General features: G+C 32.0%; 1 protein-coding gene across 1 annotated transcript in view; it reads right to left on the bottom strand.

Annotated features, from left to right (window-relative positions):
• LOC134704830 (uncharacterized) overlaps window positions 1-21182 on the bottom strand; it is a 56131-nt gene that overhangs the window by 4994 nt on the left and 29955 nt on the right. The window contains exons 26-50 of the mRNA XM_063563612.1: window positions 20735-20947; window positions 20320-20365; window positions 19616-19773; window positions 17970-18143; window positions 16743-16949; window positions 16279-16321; window positions 13679-13839; window positions 13020-13190; window positions 12463-12672; window positions 12051-12093; window positions 11092-11258; window positions 10556-10726; window positions 10019-10277; window positions 9299-9462; window positions 8792-8965; window positions 6194-6403; window positions 5965-6007; window positions 5027-5178; window positions 4466-4633; window positions 3950-4159; window positions 3583-3625; window positions 2838-2992; window positions 1653-1826; window positions 1226-1438; window positions 607-649 (exon numbers count right to left, since the gene is read on the bottom strand). Of these exons, the coding sequence (XP_063419682.1) occupies window positions 607-649; window positions 1226-1438; window positions 1653-1826; window positions 2838-2992; window positions 3583-3625; window positions 3950-4159; window positions 4466-4633; window positions 5027-5178; window positions 5965-6007; window positions 6194-6403; window positions 8792-8965; window positions 9299-9462; window positions 10019-10277; window positions 10556-10726; window positions 11092-11258; window positions 12051-12093; window positions 12463-12672; window positions 13020-13190; window positions 13679-13839; window positions 16279-16321; window positions 16743-16949; window positions 17970-18143; window positions 19616-19773; window positions 20320-20365; window positions 20735-20947 (3772 nt within the window). The remainder of the gene's footprint in view (window positions 1-606; window positions 650-1225; window positions 1439-1652; window positions 1827-2837; window positions 2993-3582; window positions 3626-3949; window positions 4160-4465; window positions 4634-5026; window positions 5179-5964; window positions 6008-6193; window positions 6404-8791; window positions 8966-9298; window positions 9463-10018; window positions 10278-10555; window positions 10727-11091; window positions 11259-12050; window positions 12094-12462; window positions 12673-13019; window positions 13191-13678; window positions 13840-16278; window positions 16322-16742; window positions 16950-17969; window positions 18144-19615; window positions 19774-20319; window positions 20366-20734; window positions 20948-21182) is intronic.

Raw genomic sequence — 21182 nt, 5'->3', positions numbered from 1 at the left:
CTCTTTATATAAATAAGGCCGTTAGTTTTATTGTCTGAATTGTTTTACATTTCTTATCAGGGCCTTTTATAGCTGGCTATGCGGTATGGGCTTTGCTTATTGCTGAAGACCGTACGGTGACCTATAGTTATTTTATATGTCTGTGTCCTTTTGGTCTTTTGTGGATAGTTGTCTCATTGGCAATCATACAATATCTTCTTTTGTATATCTTTAACTTGGTAACATACACAAACATGTATAAAAACAATGTCAATACATGTATAACATGGCTGCATCTTTATAAACTTTTGAAACAACTATTTTTACAAATGGACCCAACTGTAAAACCAATCAATTAAACATAAATTTCAAGTCATTTGAGTATTATTAAAAGGTTTGCTTGAATACAAGATGCATGTTTGGTTAATAAAACAGCACACTAAATATAAATGGTAAACTGTATTGTATTTGATAGATTGTCCTTAACTTTGTCTGGACATAACACTCTAGGCTTTACAAAGCAAAAAATAGTGTTCACTATTGTCATCAATTTATAACATAATATTTCCTTCTTTAATCATACACACATTTTAAAGTGAAATTTTCTGTCATAATTCTTAAACTCACCTTACTCTTACAAATCCTTTTAGATTAAAGTTCTTTGTAGTACCTGTCAAGTGAAAATAAAATGTTTAACTTTTAACATTGGTTCTGTACCTATTTTATTTTTAAATCATAGACTTAACAAGAATGTGGCCATAGTACACAGATGCCCGATCCAGACTATCGTTTTCTATGTTCAGTGGACCATGAAAATGGAGTAAAATCTCTAATTTGGCATTAAAACTATAAAGATCATATCATAGGGAACATGTGTACTAAGTTTCAAGTTGATTAGACTTCAACTTCATCATAAACTACCTCATCCAAAAACTTTTAACCTAAAGGGGGACAGACAAATGGACAAACAGACGAAAGGACGGACCAGAAAACATAATGCCCATAAATGAGGAATTATAAATGGGGCATAAAAATACTCATTAGGAAATATTTTTAAATTTCATTGCACCATTGTCATACTAATATGCAATGCTTGAGGAGTTGTTAGAAACTGGAATAATATGAAATGCTGGAAAATTGAAAAAAGATATCTAATGAAACTATTCTAATAATGGAGGGTTCACTGATATTTCAGTATGAACTAACCAACCCCTCCTTAATTAAGGATTTTTAAGATGATGCTTACCAAATTCATAGTTAATGAGACTGACAGGATCTATTTTTAGCTTCTCTATTCCAACAGTAAACATGTTGTCACATGTGTTTATGTCAATGTAGGCATGGAACGATCTGTGAAGAAAGTCAACCTCTATACAGCAATCAATAGCAGTACAATGATCTGGTATTCTACAGGTAGCTGGTATAGACAGTGGTTTTAAAGGTACACCGAGTGGACAATCTACAATATACAACAATATATTTATTATCTACAAGTCACTGGTATAGACAGTGGTTTTAATGGTACACCAAGCGGACAGTCTACAATATACAACAATATGTGTTACCAGCAAACATGGAAATCAAAACTTTGCTTTAACAGATAAATTTTATGCAACATGCTTGTAAGAAAAGCAGAAAAAATAAATTAATTAAATTAAAGAACAATAACGAACCTTTCTTCCAGCCATTAACAGATGGACTATATATGGAACTAGACCTTTCACACGGATTCTCCTCCAGTAAATGTGCTATACCCATTTTCTCTAACAATTTCTGTCCCATTAGTTTTGTCATGTCCTCTTTTGATGGGAGAGATACTGTCTGAAGGAATGACTGCAGAGAAAAATCTGAAAGACGACAGAAAAAATGTTAAATCCTTATTTCATGGCAGGTTTTTATGGTCCAAGACTGCATAATTCAAGTTTTATATGCTGTGGATTCAATTTTATTCCTTGGATACCATATTTGTAGGTTTTCTTAAGTACAGGTAAACAAAATGTTCAAATGTTTAGTGAATCATTATTGCTCTATAGGCTTTGTTAAACTTCTTACCACATAGGTTAATTATTAAAATTTCTCTAAACTATAATTTTCTATCCTGCCGTCATTTAAACTCACAACAATCATTCACCTACAAATATGGATTTATTCACCAGTTGAAAGCATTGAAGTCACTTTATGGAGCAGGATCTTCTGACCCTTCTCAACTACCTGCCATCACCCTAGACTTTTAATGATGTTGGTGTTGCTTAATCTTTAGTCTTTCTTATGAAGAGTTTTGTAGACTGTTGCTTTTGTTTCTTATCATTATTTGCATCTCTATCTTAAACTAATGAGTTTTATTTCTCCCATTGGTATGTATTTATTTTTCAAAAAAAAATATTGGTGACCAATTTATTATATAAATGGGCAAGCCTCTTAGATAACCAAAAGAAACATTAGTATTTCAATATATATACTAACTAGATGTGTGAAGATGAGATTAAAACCTTTGCTGGCAGACAGCCAACTACAACTAATTTGGTTAGGATAATAGAAAACTTTTCAAGATTTTTTTTTTTTTGTGTTCATCGCGTCAGAAAATTCGAATGAGCATGAAAATTACTATAACCAAATAAACAATAAAACTTCAGACATTTCTACATCTTTTGGTATCTATATTATGAAAATCACTCATACAGTTACTTCGTAATAATTTTTTGAAAAATATCGATTTTAGTTGAAATGATAGGACTTTTATTGACTGGGAACTCACTTTTGTCCCCTGACTGTGTATGAACTTAATAATTCTGAGAAAATTGAGTTATCGGGATTGAGTGTACGGGCTAAAATAGAGCTGCAACCACAAGAATTGTTACCTGGTATATAGAATCCAGTATTCCAATCACATGGTATTTTTAGAATCATTGTGTCGTGTAATAGTTGAGAATGGTACAGAATTGTATCATCGTCCAGCTTGACCGTCAAGTTCAGGTTTACTCTGACTTCATCCTCAGTATTAGCTAATGTGTAGCTGATAAAGAAGATACAAAAAACTCAAAATTTCTAGCATTTTTATTTTTTAACATAAACCACTGCATATGGGCATATTCTACAATTGCAGATAACGATACACCAAAATTTCCTTTGTTAATGATATATTTAAAGCTCATGCCAAAATTTAAAGACAACATCAAATTTAGCAGAGTGAATTTGAAAGCATTTCAAGGTACACATACATTCCATTTAAGTAAGCAGATAAAAATCATCCCAAAGTATATATATAGCTAGAGGCAGATGATGATCTCGTTATCATCTCAATAATGTGAAATTAAAGGCAGATTTTATGAATATATTTAGACTGAAAACCAAAATTGATAGTGCCATTATTGGACAAAAATTTCAGGGCAAAATAAATGTGAAATAGGTTATACCCTTAAATTGAAATGAATTGGTGTCTTTTAACTGAAAACAAAACTGACTAATGAAAAGAATAACTGATGGAGTAAAAAAGAATTGTTCAATGAGGTATATTCATATATATTATTAACAATTAAATAACTCTGGTTCTTATAATATGAATTAAGAAAAAAATATCTAGTTTTGCTTTCTGTTATAACTTACTCTAATGTAATAAAACTCAGAAGTTTCATCTGTCCATCAACATCTGAAAAGACAATAGACATATGAATGCTCAGAAAACCATTCATCAAACAATTTCTGAGACCAATTTCCATTATTATTAATGGGTAAGTAATATTTATTGTAATCTGTCAAAAATAATTTAAGAAAAAAATGCAAAAGAAAATTGATTTTGTTGGTCAGTAGATGATAAACATGAGGTCCACTTTCATTAAGGTCGTAGGCCAGTGTGACCTGTAATTGTCACCAGCTAATCATGTTAACAATATCGTTAACTCCCCCTTCTACTCCCAACAAATAGAAATAAAGACATGAAACAGTAAATAAAGATTTATATAATAACAAGTACCCAGTTTGCTGTCAAAGACTAATTCTTTCTTTAGTTTCTCTACAGCATAAGAAATCTTTCTGGAACAGATATCTAAATCCATTGACAAATGAACATTCCTTTTCAGGAATTTGACGTAGACACAGCATTGAACAGAAGAACAGTTTGGATACATAACACAGTTAAAGTCAGGTGGTAGGTCTGGTAGTGTCATGTTAGGATTGCCACACTCTGAAATAAATTAAAAAAAAATCGATGAAAAAGTCCATTTCATGCTTTCAGTTTCTAGTGATCCATATCAAAATGTTTGCCTAGAACTGAGTTTTAACAAAATTTTATTGTGTGAAAAGGTTGGGTTTTTTTCACCTATAGATTAAAAAAGTTAAATGAGTTTTCACTTATTTACCATCTCATGGTACCTTTAAATTGAACTGCAGCTTCAGAACAAGCCATCATACCAACTTTTTTTATGGACAAGAGATTTAAAGAAAATCTATAAAATAGATCTTTTTTATGAGTGTTATAATGAGAACATACGATTGTTCCATCCACTACTGTCCGTATTATAGGTTTGTCTGTCACATTGTGGATCCAGTAGGTAGTCTGTGATTCCCATCTTTTCCATCACCTGTGATAGGAGCACCTCTGGTAAGTTGTCAGCTATTGTCACTCCACTGTCTTGTAATAACTTAGATGGGGAAAACTCTGAAATATATTAACATTAAAATACATTTTTTTCTATTATACTAAAAAGTTATTACTACCATACATCAATATAAGAATAACTGTCACATAGACTCATATACCAATCTTTTGATGACAAAAAGGCTTCAATTGCTTAAAATTGTATGCCCCTGAAATAGATCTTTATTTTTTAATCATACATTGTCTTTTTTCCTATGCAAATACATGTATCATAAAAGTCCATGTAATTATTTTGATAATGAAGTTAGCTATTTTTCAGTGAGCTATCACTATAGATATAGTTTTGTGATTTTACTTTTATATTCCTATAGATCTATAATTAAGGTATCTACTATCTATTCATGTGTGTTCTATAGATGTAAGACAATTAACCCCAATAGACAAACTATTTACCTGAAAAGTCCATACTCCAGTTACAACCCAACTTAGGTAAGTATGAGTTCCTCAGAATTTCCAATGACATGATACATGGTCCTGAAGGTTCTAAACAAACTGTGATACTCATGTTTACTACATATCTCTTCTCTAAGTCACTGATAGTGTACCTAAAAAAAACAGAAGAATAGTTATTATGTTACAATTATCACCTCTTGAAATGCTCATATTTACTACATATCTCTTCTCTTAGTCACTGATTGAGTACCTACAAAAATGGGTAAATAATAAATATGTTACAATTATCTCCCCTTGAAATGCTAATATTTACTTCAAATCTCTTCTCTAAGACAATGACAGAGTGCCTACAAATTCATGGAGAAAAAATAATTGTTACACAATTATCTCTCCTTAAAATGACAATATTTACTACATATCTCTTCTCTAAGCCACTAATGCAACACCAGGAGAGAAAAAAATCTAATACAATTATCTCCCCTTGAAACATTGAAGTGTTAATTACACAAGAGCACAAATGTCCTTTGTAACATATATTGTAACAATTGTGGTAAAATTGTATGAATGTGACATTATATTTTAATGAAATAATTTAAACATGAAAAACGATGTAAACAAAATAAACCGGGAAATATTTGATATCAAGATATAACCAATGCAATCTAAATTATGTGGGAAATCAGAAAACCTCAAATTTGTCTAGAAATCTACCAATTTCATCTATAACTCATTATAATTCAAAAGACAAAATGTTTTCATAAAAAGGTTTCAAGTTTATTGTATAATATACAGTGGAATGCAATAAGTATTCCTAACCTGCATTACAAACTGTGTTGAAAGACTCAGAATTGTCAAAGGTATATTTGGTATTTTTAAGGGCTCATAATTTTACTGAAAAGGGAAACAAAAACTTATTCTTACATTTTAAAGCTACTTACTTTAGTGTAAGGAGTTTACTAAGCTGAACTGTCTGTTCTGTATCTACAAATACAAATGAATATTAATATGTGTAAAAACAGGTTTTAATCAAAAAACTTAATATGATACATGTACAACTTTTCCAATTCTTTGAAAAACAACTAATCTTAGCAAATAAGAGAATTAAATAAAAGTAACTAACATGCAATTGTAAGTTCAGCATCACCTTTAAACATAAATAATACATACCAAACTCAAAATCAAAGTATGCTTTATGTACAGCCAAATTCTCTATACCAATATCCATCCTGTGGTTACAAGCATCCAGTAAAACATAAACATGGAATGTCTGTCTGATCTGAGGTATCTCTACACAACAATCTATCCCTGTACAATAGTCTGTCAGGTAACAATTCATATTATCACCCAGGGCAGGTAGGGGTATGTTGCCTGGGCAAGCTGAAAGTAAAACATAAACATGGAATGTCTGTCTGATCTGAGGTATCTCTACACAACAATCTTTACCTGTATAATAGTTTGTGAGGTAACAATTCATATTATCACCCAGGTCAGGTAGAGGTATGTTACCTTGGCAAGCTGAAATAATTTCAGATGATAAAGTACATACACTATAATAAACAGTATTCACAGAGATATGTCTCGCTGTTTGTACTTTTGATTATGCAAATGTTAAAATGAAGATAGCAATACTTTAGCATGTTACATAAGTTAGGCAAACATTCAAAGTCAATGAACTATGACTGAAGTACATGGCTAAACAAACTCAATAGACCATGACTGAGGGCAGGGACTAATAATCTCCATGGAAATGAGATGTGCCAATGCTTAGACAACTGCATACCAAATATGATTGACCTAGTGTTTCACCAACAATCAGACCTAATCACAAACTAATGCTTATAGAATAACTAATCGAAGAATTCAAATAGAGAAAAATAATCAACGAGTTACCAAACAACACATTAATTCACGAATGTGTGTAGCGCATGAGTTAATTATCAGTGTTGTTTGGTCATGAGTTGAATATTTTTTGATGTTTGAATTCTTTAATTATAAAAAATAAGATGTGGTATGATTGCCAATGAGACAACTATCCACAAAAGATCAAAATGACACAAACATGAACAACTATAGGTAACCGTACGGCCTACAACAATGAGCAAAGCCCATCCCGCATAGTCAGCTATAAAAGGTAAATGTAAAACAATTCAAACGAGAAAACTAACGGCCTTATTTATGTAAAACGATGAACGAAAATCAAATATGTAACACATAAACAAACGACAACCACTGAATTACAGACTCCTGACTTGGGACAGGCACATATATAAATAATGTGGCAGGGTTAAACATGTTAAAGGGATCCCAACCCTCCCCTAACCTGGGACAGTGGTATAACAGTACAACATAAGAACGAACTATAACAAGAGGCTGTCACAACGACAGCAAACCAGATTTATTAATATTTATTTGTGTCCTGGCATTATCACAAGAACCATTACTGATGAATGGTGAAAGTGAAAATAGTCAATATCAAATTTGACCTCCATTTTGTCATCAGTATCAACATGTTAAAATTTCAAAAGCTTTGGTTGAATGGATCATGAGAAAATGCACAGACACCACTGGAAACGCTTTTTTACGATCTTTCAAGAACCATAACTCCTGAACGGTAAAAGCTAAAATCGTCATTATTGAAATTGACCTCCATTTTGTTATCAGTAACAACATATTAAAATTTGGGAAGCTTTGGTAGAACAGTTCATGCGTAAATGCACGCACACGACTGGAAACTCCCATTTTTAACCTTTCAAGAACCATAACTCCTGAACGGTAAAAGTCAAAATCGCCATTATTAAACTTGACCTTCATGAAGTTGTCAGTAACAACATATTAAAATTTTAAAAGCTTTGGTTGAACGATTCATGACTTAATGCACGGACAACATTTGATTGCTGCCCGCCCGGCCGCCCGACAGCCGTACATCTCCAAATCAATGACTGACATTTTTGTCACAAAAATCCGGTTAAAAATCAGTTGTAAAAGGCTTATATTACTCATCAGATAGACAAAAAATACAAGTGGACATTAGTTATTCTTTTTATTACATTGGCAAATGCCTTTTTTCAAAGAAATTAACGTAAAACATTTAAGCAATTGTTGTATGGCGTCAGAGAGTGAAATAACCATGATTATTTCCCATGTGAAATTATTGGTTTTTATTTAACTGGGAAATCAATATAATTCATTGCAATCAATGTAATAAATATAGATTCTTACATTGATACCAGTGGATTATAGGATTTATCCAATCGAGATAGTTAAATTATCAATTTTAAAGTCCGAGCCGCCTCGGCGAGGACTTTAAAATTTATAATTTAACTATCGAGATTGGATAAATCCAATAATCCACGAGTAACTATGTAAGAATCTGTTTCTCTAATGATTAAAAGAACATTTCCTTTTTTTGTTAACCGAAAATCCCCTTCGAGTGCCTTTCACATTGCACGAAGTTGTCAATTTCATTAACACCTGTTTGATTCATCCAGTTAGCTAAAAAGGTCATGACCCTAAAAATCATCCAATGATCTTTTGAGATCACCAGCAACCACACGTTGATTAAATTTTTTTATACAATAGGTTCGGAAAGTGATAAATTTTCATAGAATTAGAGAAATTGTAATAATAAATGAACGGTATCAACAATTTGGCATTGACACCATGAACTGGTTCAATTCATACACTTATGGTCTTCTCATTTCAGATTTTTAATCTATCTTGATCTCAAGATAACTAGTGGAACAGTTTATTTGTAAGAGTACAAACCATTTTTCCATCCACTATGCCTAGGGGTATATAATGATGAAGATCTATTACATGACGGATTCTGCATATATTCTGATATACCAAGTTTTTCCAGTAATAAATCTTTGGCAAATGATGGAAGCTGCTCTGATATGTCCAACTTCAAGTTTTCTGCCAACTCTTTCAGTGAAATATCTGAAAGGCAAGTACAATATATATTTACAAGTGTAGGAATGTTAGAAACAATATAATGTGAAATTAATGGCTTAACATTAACTAGGCATTATCCACAGTTATAGTACAAATGTCATGTATTTCAATTTCAATTTGTTATTTCTTTTCAAAATAGATTCTTTTGTCAATATTTGTTTTTGCATTGGTACAACAAAAACTTCTCTGAAAGCCCACTCATATTTATAAGATTTAATAAAAGTGCAGGCATACACAGTTCTGATAAATTATACATGTTTTTATTCTAATAGCATTGAAGGACTATGGGTATAAAAGAAACAAGATAGTAGTTCATACCTCCAAATGTCAAAGTAGAGCTGAGATCACACAAAGGCTTTGGTAACCTTGCATTCCTTAAAATATTAGATGTAAACACACAGGGACCTTTAGCTTCAAAACAAACACTTAAGTCCATGTTAATAAGGAACTGCTTTTCCATGGACAAGTCTTGAATCACAAATCTGTAAAAGAAAGGACCATCTTAAAATATCCTAATTGTACATTATATTTTCTTATTGAAAATTAGTGTCAAATAATTTATACATTTTTGAATGTATAAAATAGAAAATTTTGTAAGTTTTCTATTTATTTTCTGAAGGCCTGTATTTGCATTCTTAGGTGCTATCCCTAACTTTAGATCTGACTACTTCCAATGTATCATATTTCATACTTGCTGATAAATAAACTAAAAAGACTATCCAAGAAATAAATGTATGGGGTGGTCGTAAGACACTTTTTAACCCCATCATGCACAAAATTTTAAATAATTATTTTATATAATTGTTTTTGAAAGGCTAACTATCTATAATAACTAAAACCCATCAAATTGGAATATAAGTTGCATTCTGACCCCCTATCTTCTTTCAATTGTTTCTTGAAAAGCCCCATGATCAATGGAGAAAAAACAAGTCAAATTACATGGAGAAGAAAAACAAGTTCTAATTTTAAACTTCATGTATAATAACAACATATTGCAGTGGAAAGAGCTATTTATATATTATATATATAATAACTTACTCAATTCTGATAACATTCTTCAATGTAAACATTTCTTTCTGACCAAACTTGTAATTGATAAGAGATTTGTTGAAGATGAGTTTTTCTATTCCTCCTGACAGGTGATAATTACAGGTATCCAGATTGAGGAAGAGATTAAGTGACCTGCTGATCTCCTTCACCTCTATACAACAGTCCATCCCTGTACAGGTATCATACACATGGCAGCTCACTGAGCTAGGTAAAGATGGCAACGAGAAAGGTAATCCATTTTTACAACCTGTATAAAAAAACAACGTTTAAACATTTGTCCATAAAAAATACCATCACATCATTTCTAACTATATTGTAGTCTAGATGTTTCTTTTTAGTGCTATTTGAAGTATTTCTGTGCTTGACATAATATATAATAAGAATGACGTTAAGTAGATACCAAGTGTGTTTGGAGCTTATTCAATAATAGAATAAAATCTATCCAAGTTTAAGACCTGATGAAGGACAGCAATAAAAGTACTGCTTAAGTGCCATACTGATGATTTTCTACTGCTTTAAGATTACCATTATTCCAACCAGTAGATAGGACTGGATTATATGGTGCTGCTCTTCTGTCACATGGTACATCCTTTAGATCCAGTGAGATCCCTAACATATCCAGTAACTTGTACAAAACTAGTCCTTTAGCTAATCCTACAGCATTATTATCTACTAGGAACTGCTTCAAGGAAAAGTCTGAAAGAAAATCATACATTAACTTTCTATCTATCTCAGTTATTTACCAGAAAATAGGAATTAATCTTTTTTCTTGTTTCCCTACATGATCTAAATTTTCTTTTTATTTGTTTCCTGCTTTACAACTTTTAAATAACCTACTTTTTAATTAAGATCAAAATAATTTGAAAACTATTGGTTTTGTGGCAGAAAAAAGAATGCCCACCTTCAAAGACTTAGAAAGATTTCATAAGTCACACTGTGTTGCCTTTTTTTTTTAATCTTTACTGAAATATCAAACTGAATCATTAAAACTTAACATGCAATATTGTTATCCACAGTTTTCTACTTTTCTGTTAACCAACAACATGAACAAGGTCACATACCATTAACATTAAAAGTATTATCTGACCAGTCACAACCTATCTTTGGAAGTTTGGTGTTGTGGAATACAGTCTTTGTAAATATACATTGTGCTTGTTTTTGTAGGCAGACATTTATCTTCAGATTCAACATAAATTTCTTTTCTCCTTTTAGGTCATGAATTGAATATCTAAAATAAACAAAAATAATAAATAAAAAAAAAACCCAAAAAATCATAAAAACAGGGAGCAATGCAGTTAAAATGTTGACTGCCATTGTAATAGCACCGACAATATATAACTATAATAATTACCAATCATTTAATGGTCAGATAGTCTTAAAACTATTAATATTTAATTGCATGAAAGCATTATTTCCCCCCTAATGCTTGAACATATTTTTTTTTACCAAAAGCACTCTTTGAATGGATTTGCTATCGACATGGCTTTTTTTAAATAAATTATCTTCATTGTTTAGATCTCCTATACACAACATTGTATTTTCATACTCGTTTTACTTGTTTTTTATCATGTGACCAAATATTCTCAATTTTTGTTTATGCAAACAGTTTTTTTTTTCTATAATAAGAAACTACAATTTGCTAAAAAGTTGATAAGTTTACTTATCGCTATTTTGTGCATTTTTCCTTTGATCTTTTTTTGTGATAATTTTCATATCATGCTTCTCGCTTGATATGGAAAAATTATTGCTAGAAACTAAGGAGGCCACGTGGCGGCTAACGAAATTGACATTGAAATTGACAACGTCGTCATAGGTAAAAAAGCGATAAACAGATTATCATTGGTCACCTCAACTCGATTGCTTTTCTCACTTTCGCTGTACCAGCTCAAGCGAGAAAATCAATCTCGTTGAGATAATCAACGATAATCTATAAATACAGTATTCAGAAAACAAATGTTGATTAAAATTGTTCATGGAAAAATGCCTGTTGTTTATGTATTGTAGGAGAGTATATACTTACTCTATCTGAACTGCTTCCATCAAAGTCAACACTTTTGTTTCACCTTGAGAAAAAGAAAACAAGTAACAGATTTTTATTTAGTATACAGTGTATTTGCAACAAAGACACATTAAAGAACTTTTTACATAGGTATTTAGCATGGTTTAATTAATGTTATGTCAAAGTCGTAGATTGATTCCAATTAACTTCTTTCAACAAAGAGGTTTTTAGGATCTGATAAACTTTGTCCTATGAATCAGGTGGCAACAAGAGGCATCCCTTTCACAGTTGACAAACACATGTTTCTACTTTTGAAATACATCTATTGACAAATGCAATAAAAGTCCTATAAAAAATATTTCTGAATCCATTTTTAACACACCTTATTAGTAGTATTGTGTAATATTTCCACATAATTTATCAATATACCTACCCCATGTATAGTCTCTGAGGGATATCTCTATTTTTCGCCTTTCTATACCAACAGTTAACCTCCAGTTACAACCATCTAACAATGCATAGGCATTAAATGTTTTGCCTATTTGGTCTATCTCTATACAGCAGTTGATTCCAGTGCAGTAATCAGGTATATAACAGCTGACTGAGGAGTCTATTGGAGGGAGGTCTAACTCTACTGGACAATCTGAAAACACAAATATTCCACTATCAACATTAAATGAAAGTGAGGCTTCAAAACAATTCAACTTGTAATCTCGAAGATTCTTTCAAAATCAAAGTATGTACCTGGTAGCCATTATAAAACTGCAATTGCAACCAAAAGAAACACCTTTAAAAAATCATTCCTACAAAGTTGTTTTTTTCTTAATTGGTCCTTATTCTATATTTTGCATGTAATTTTAATATCTAGATTCTGTAATGAATGTATACAAATGTAGTTTATATACTCCTAAAATAAATGCAGTTGTAGTACATAATCTGAGAAGGATAAATTACAAGATAAAATATGAAAATAACACATCTTTAAATCACCTTTTGTATTCCAGCCTTTTTCTGTAAACATTCCACTGTATCTGTCACAAGGCTCTGAACTCATGAAGTTTGTTAATCCAAGATCATCTAACAGTTTATTAGCTACTGCAGTTGATAAGGTGTTACCGATCTCCTCTCCATTTGCTGTTAGCCAGGCTTCCAAAGATATATCTGTAAATCAACACTCAAATAATGTGTGTATGTATGCAATGTTTAAAATCTATCCTTAAATCTGCTAATCTTTTACTAAAATATCAATAACAAATGAGTACATCCTTCATTTTAATCTTTGGCATCAGAGTACACTCAATTCAAGTCACATAAACTGTGAGCAACAAGGATTTCAAGAATGTTTTTATATTAGAATTTTTTAATTGTTAACTGCATGGTATTTTAAAAGTAATAAATAACATATAATAAGGCAATATCATTCATTTGATTTGGCAACATGCCAAGCAACAGGCCAAGTTTTGTGTTATACTTATTTGAGTTATCCTCTTTTTTCAAAAGAACATGTGAATGTTTATTAACTGTTTATCTAATGTTTTTACATAAATAACACTCGTATTTAGAATATACATTAAAACTTGTAAATCTGTGGCTAAAAGCAAGTCATTTATATCAAAATTTTACCAGAAAAGTTTGAAGGTTTTACTTACTTAACAGCTGACCTTCCATCTCCATATCACAAAGAGGCTGAGGGATCAGTTGTTTATCAAATAATTTAAATGAAGTTCCACATACACTGCCGTCTAAACAAATTTTAAACTCCACATCTACAATGAGTTTTTTCTGTTCCTCCAATCTGTCAATCTTGTACCTTAATAAAACCAAAAGCCATGTTTTATTTTCAGAGTCAATAAATAGTATCTACAGGTAAAAAGTAAAATCACAAAAATACTGAACTCAGAGGAAAATCAATTTGAAAAGTCCATAATCACATGGCAAAATCAAAAAACAAAACGCATCAAAAACGAATGGACAAGAACTGTCATATTCCTGACTTGGTACAGGCATTTTCAAATGTAGAAAATGGTGGATTAAACCTGGTTCTATAGCGCTAACCCTCTCACTTTAATAACAGTCTCATCAAATTCCGCTACATTTACATGATGCGTTAAATAAACAGTCACAAATAATAAAATAGTCAAAATATGGGTACATCAGTCATCATCGTATAACAATTTAACAGGACACAAAAACATCTACTATCTATGAACACATGGATTGATTTGAGTGTCTGACGTCAGAAAAATTATATACGTCACATAAATTTGTCGTTCAATGTGCATACAATAGTTATCAAAAGTACCAGGATTATAAACAATTTTAAAATTTACATAGGCAATGTACGCATACAGGGTTAAAAAATCTAAAGTATGTAAGAATAAATTACAGAAATAGACCGAGATTCAAACTAGTCCAAAAGTTATACATAGAATTTATGAGAATCCAAAACTTTTAAAAGGGAACAATTTAACAGGACACAAAAACCTATCTACGAACACATGGATTGATTTGAGTGTCTGACGTCAGAAAAATTATATACATCACATAAATTTGTCATTCAATGTGCATACAAACAATTTTAAAATGTTCATAGGCAATGTACGCATACAGGGTTAAAAAATCAAAAGTTTGTAAGAATAAATTACAGAAATAGACCGAGATTCAAACTAGTCCAAAAGTTATACATAGAATTTATAAGAATCCAAAAATTGTTAATTCCACTACGCCATTGATTGATTTTGACGTTTGTGGTTCAACATATATATATATATATATAGTAATTCATAATAGAAATATATCATAATGACATATTATAGACAAATATCATACTGACGGGATCTTTTAAAGTACAGAGTCACGTTATTAGCACAAAAGAAATACAAAGAGTCACATATACAAAACAAATCACCAAAAAATGAAAGCCAATACAAACACATTGACGAGATGTATAAGTACCGAGCCACGTCAAACGGATATCACATAAAACCATTCAACAGTAAAAGTAATCTTAATAATAGAACAAAAACAAATAAAAGAACAATAAAACATGTTGTTAAGATGATACACGACATCAGTACGCAGAATCTATACATCAAGACCATCGTGTATTATTTGAGAAGTTGATACGGAATATTTATCAACAAGGTCTTGGTACCTTCCGATGAACTTTTTTAGAAAAAGGACGAGACGTTCTTTGACATACCCCTGGTTCATCAACTTTCTACTCAGACACTGATTAATTTACATATATTTTAGAGGGGGAGGACAGGGGTAAGGGAGACAGGGAAAAAGGGGGTAGGAGAAAGGAGAAAGGGGGTGGGAGAAAGGAGAGGAAGTCTGGGAGAAAGGAGAAAAAGTTGGAGAAAAAAATAAAATATGAAAAAATAAAATCTCTCTCTTTTTTCCGGTAAATTAAAAAAAAAAAAATAAGGAGAAGAGGGGTGGGAGAAAGGAGAAGAGGGGTAGGAGAAAGGAGAAGAGGGGTGGGAGAAGGGAGAAGGTTACCCCCCTGTCCTCCCCCTCATTTTAAACAACTATCATATAATTTGCAAAAACAAAATGTACTCATCAAGTCCTAATAACTTCTGTGTTTAATAATGTATACTCGCCAAGACCTGATAACTGCTGTGTGACATTAAAATTGAGAATGGAATTGGGGAATGTGTCAAAGAGATAACCCGACCCAAAAAAAAAACAACAGCAGAAGGTCACCAACAGGTCTTCAATGTAGCGAGAAATTCCTGCATCTGGAGGCGTCCTTCAGCTGGCCCCTTAACAAATATATACTAGTTCAGTGATAATTTCCAAATTGTACACAAGAAACTAAAATTAAAATAATACAAGACTCACAAAGGCCAGAGGCTCATGACTTGGGACAGGCGCAAAAATGCGGCGGGGTTAAACATGTTTGTGAGATCTCAACCCTCCCCTATACCTCTAGCCAATGTAGAAAAGTAAACGCATAACAATACACACATTAAAATTCAGTTCAAGAAAAGTCCGAGTCTGATGTCAGAAAGTAACCAAAGAAAATAAACAAAATGACAATAATACATAAATAACAACAGACTACTAGCAGTTAACTGACATGCCAGCTCCAGACTTCAATTAAACTCAATTAAACTGACTGAAAGATTATGATTCCATCATATGAGCATCAGGCACAATCCTTCCAATTACTCGCAAAATATCAATAACTTCTGTACATGTACCCTTCAAATCCTTATAACTTCCGTTTGATAATACTCACCGAATTCTAATTACTTCAACTAATCTTTCTTCTTTCACTTCACCTGTAGAAATATATATATATATATATATTAATTCTTTATTTATTTTTTACCCAGGATTTTTAACCCTTTGTCATGTGGTGTTGACAAATTATTCTATTCATTTTCTCTCTCTGATCTATTTTTCTATTTCTATGATTTCACTATTTTTTGTTTATTTTTTTGAACAAACATCAATAAAAAAAAGTCAACTAAACAAGAGGCTCCCAGTAGCCTTACTAAATGGTTCAAATAATGCAACTGGCACATTTGGCCATGTGAGTTCTTCAGATATCAAATCCCAACAAAAGTTTATTAAATAAAAAAGTTAGGAAAACAAAAAAGAATTTATGTTTCCAGAAACAAAACCAAAAACAAAGTTTTCCATACAATAAGTTAGAGATCAAACTTTTCCTGTCTTTTAAATATATTATATGATTCCTACCCCAGTTGTAATCAAACAGAGATATTTCAAATGTCAGGGATTCTATTCCAACTCTGATGACATAATTACAGGTGTCAATATACAGGTAGAAGTTCAGGTGCAAATCCAGGTAATCAAAGTCAAAACAGCAATCTACACCTGTACAATAATCAGGTATGTAACAGGAAGCTGGTACTGTGATGGGGGATGGTGTCATGATTGGACAATCTGAAACATAAGAATTGACACCTGTACAATATTCGTCTAGGTTAAAATGGTTATATTCATTTTTTGGTAATTCTCAGATCCAGTCACGTCTCAGTCATTACAGCTGAACGGACGTGCTGGGCCAGCTCTCCTTTATCTGCAATGAGGGTTAACATTTAGATGATCAAAGACTTACTACTTTAGATAACAGTAACCAATCCAATGCCGTACAGTATACGTAGTAGTTGGTGTATTCCCGCATTAACATGCACTCCAAAACCCATTGTATCATGAGGGAGTGTTATGCCGATTAAAGTCCGAGGGCTGTATCCTAGGTGTTAAGATGATTGACCTTCATTTCACTGCCTCACGGCTCTGGTCCTGATAATGCTTCCTGTCATCTATAATACTACGTCCTAGATTCCTCTACCAGTACTCATTCATCCAGGTTAGCAGGCTGCTAAGCTGACCAAACTGGCCTTGAAAGCAGCTGTTGTGAAGAATAACATCAAAATAGTAAACATACCAAACCAAAACATCTCATAAAACCAAGACGGCAACCTCCAAAATGGCGACCACCACCTGTTCCTGACCAGTGCCAGCAAAAACTATTTAAATGCTCACCAAATCTTTCAGGCACTGAGCCATCCGTGCGATGGCTGTAAAGCCAGTCAAGGTTGTCAAACACTTCCATTTGTTGTTAGTAATTTACATGTACCACACCTGAACAGCCATTTGAGATAAAAAAAAAAAAAAGGAGCAAAATATCCCTTTTCCCACAAAATCACTTTTTTGAGGATTAATGTCTTTGCATACATCTAATTATTCCATAGATTTTCCACTTTTTTACTATGGGTCTCTGCTCACTATATCAATACAAATGCTCAGTTACTTGCCAAAAATTGAAAAATGTCCAATATCACTGCACAGAGATTTTTTAAGTTGCCGTCTATTCTTGGATACCGTAATTTGAGGTGCATTAGAATATTGACCCATATGAAAACTTTAAAATATGTGTTCCTCTCAGACTACTAGACTTACCATTTTTCCATCCATTTGTTGCTGGACTGAAAGTTGTGCTGTTTCTGTTACAACTTGGTTTCTTCAGTAATATATCCAACCCCAGCTGTTCTATCAATAGTTGTTTGAACTGTGAATTAAGGTGTTGTCCAATGTCTGTTCCAACTCTATCAGCCCAATCAGTCAAAGAAAAATCTGAACAGAAATGAAGAATATTTACTCTACATTCAGACTTGGATCATGGCAAATTCTTTAATGTCTTTTGCCAGGAGCAAAATAAACTAGAGGCTCTAAAGAGCCTGTGTCGCTCACCTTGTAAGCCGATGGATTCATGACAAAATTGTGTTTTGGTGATGGTGATGTGTTTGTACATCTTACTTCACTGAACATTCTTGCTGCTTACAATTATCTCTATCTATAATGAACTTGGCCCAGTAGTTTCAATGGAAAATGTTAAAAATTTACAAATTTTATGAAAATTGATAAAAATTGACTATAAAGGGCAATAACTCCTAAAGAGGTCAACTGACCATTTTGGTCATGTTGACTTATTTGTAAATCTTACTTTGCTGAACATTATTGCTGTTTACAGTTTATCTCTAACTATAATAATATTCAAGATAATAATCAAAAACAGCAAAATTTCCTTAAAATTACCAATTCAGGGGCAGCAACCAAACAATGGGTTGTTCGATTCATCTGAAAATTTCAGGGCAGAAAAATCTTGACCTTATCAACAATTTTACCCTGTCATATTTGCTCTAAATGCTTTGTTTTTTGAGTTAAATCCAAAAACTGCATTTTACCCGTATGTTCTATTTTTAGCCATGGCAGCCAGCTTGATTGGTTGGCTGGGTTACCGGATACATTTTTGAAACTAGATATCCCAATGATGATTGTAGCAAAGTTTGGTTAAATTTGGCCAAGTAGTTTCAGAGGAGAAGATTTTTGTAAAAGTTAACGCAGGACGACGATGGATGACAATGGACGCAGGACGCCAAGTGATGAGAAAAGCTCACTTGGCACTTTGGGCCAGGTGAGCTAAAAATGGCAGATGTCAATTTCAAGAAAACATTCAAAATATGTTAAAATTTATGGAGATTTATTAAAGTTGTCGATACAATTTTCAATGAAAACTGAAAGGAATTGAACACCTCTCACATAGCATGATCCTGGTTGGAAGTTCTGATACAGAACATATATATTATATATTTTTCATCATAATTATATTGGTAGTAAAAACATTATAATGGTCCCCTTTAAAAAGAGTTGAATTATATATACAGAGACAAAAGTTTTGGAGGGTCTGAAAGAGACTGTTTGAGGTAAGTAACTGCTGAAACCAGGTGACCATTGAAGTAGGTTTGACTATAAATTAAACATCTTGAATACTAATAATAGAAAAAGACATTTCTTAAAGATTTCAACTTGACCCTGTCATGATGACCTTGTTATCTTTAATTTATCCTTAAAACACCAAATATGTTTTTGGCACACAATCAATTAAAAACTTAATCAATTCCATGCAGAACTTGTTACACAGTGGTTTTTCTGCCTTTTCGTAACTTTTAGATATTCAGTGGACTGCTTTGAAATGTGACATAAGAGATATGCAATTGTAAATAATAAATTTGTCACACAAAATAATATTTATCAAATATACTTACTTTTCAAGTTAAAGTTGGCATTCATGTCACATACAGGTTGAGGTATTTCTGTGCCATCAAAAATCTTCACATTAGGAATACAGGATGATTTGAAGCAAGCTTTTGCTGTCATATCCACAATGAATTTCTTCATCTCTGCTGGTTTCTTTATTGTTAGCCTACAAAACAATTACAATCTTACTTTAAGTTAACAAGTCTAAATCAGTATTGTTTTAAAAACAACTACAGATACTGTTAGCAAAGCTAGCTTAATGAGACTGTCTCCCCTTGTCTGTCTCAATATACAAATTATTGACCTTGACCTTGCACACACCCAATTCCAACCTTAATTCTAGTATCATTTACTACATTACAGACATTCAAAATTCTAAATTAGACATAACATTGTATATTTCACTATTGAAATGTAAAATTGAACTATGGTAGAGGATTCATACTATTTTTTATTTGAAATGAGTTTACATCTTCAACCATTCATTGCAGTCTGTTAAAGTTATAGTGCCATATGGCAATGAATCAATTTTGGTTGTCTGTTACTTCAAAGCTTATCATTACATTATCATTATCAAATGCATAAATGAGGTCTAATCAATATTTCGCTTCAATTTGAAAAATCACTTTTGCTTTTCTCAAGGATACCACATGATCAAGTTTACCCTGAACCATTTTCATTAAGATATGGAAAAATAATTAAAATTGCTTACTCCAACTGGATAATGCCATTGGCAAGAGATATCTTTTCTGTCTTTCCTAAAAAAAAAAAAAAATATTCACATGGCGTTTTCTGTCTTGGACAAGAAACTTGTTTATGATTGGTTTACACAGTTTTATGTAAAAAAAATTATCAATAATACCTGTAACAAATCTTTTATTTACTAATTGTCAACATCTTGTCACAAATATTTTAGAGTTGATTGTAATACAAAAACTGATTTAGAAATAGCCTCATTTTCATTCATGAACAAGTTATGCTATCAATTGCTTTCACATCTACATTTACAGTATAGGCTTTGCTCATTGTTGAAGGCTTTGGGTGGCCTATAGTTTCATTGCCAATCATATCCCCTCTTTTTTAAATTTCACAACAGAAAATTTACTTTTAATATATATTATACTTACCCCATTCATAATTAATAAGTTTGATAGTTTTGTTGATGGTGTTGATGCCATAATTAATAGTGTATTCACAAGGGTCGATGAAGATGAAAGGATGTAAGGTCAGGTCAAGATCTGGAATGGTTACACAACATTCTATACCAGTACATGTGCTTGTGTAATGGCAAGACATCTGGTCAGGTAAAGCAGGCATACCTAGACTACCTTTTGGACATTCTGAAAACGAAACAAAAGAAATTTATCTTCCAAAAGGAAACTACTTCACATGTTACTTTTTAACACAAAGGAATGAAAAAAAGTATTAAATAAAAGTGTTGAAATGAGGCAAAGAAGCTATAAAGTTGTAGAGTAAAGACAGAATTAGATTTAGTTTAAACATATTTTATTTGCTGAATTAAAGCAAAATGGATTAGACACAAGTAAATCATACTTATGAAGTCTTCTCCATAAT

The sequence above is a fragment of the Mytilus trossulus genome, chromosome 2, assembly GCF_036588685.1.
Source record: "Mytilus trossulus isolate FHL-02 chromosome 2, PNRI_Mtr1.1.1.hap1, whole genome shotgun sequence".
In the NCBI taxonomy this organism is placed as follows: Eukaryota; Metazoa; Mollusca; class Bivalvia; order Mytilida; family Mytilidae; genus Mytilus; species Mytilus trossulus.
Note: the sequence above shows the minus strand (reverse complement) of the source record. Positions and strands in the feature narration are given on the sequence as shown.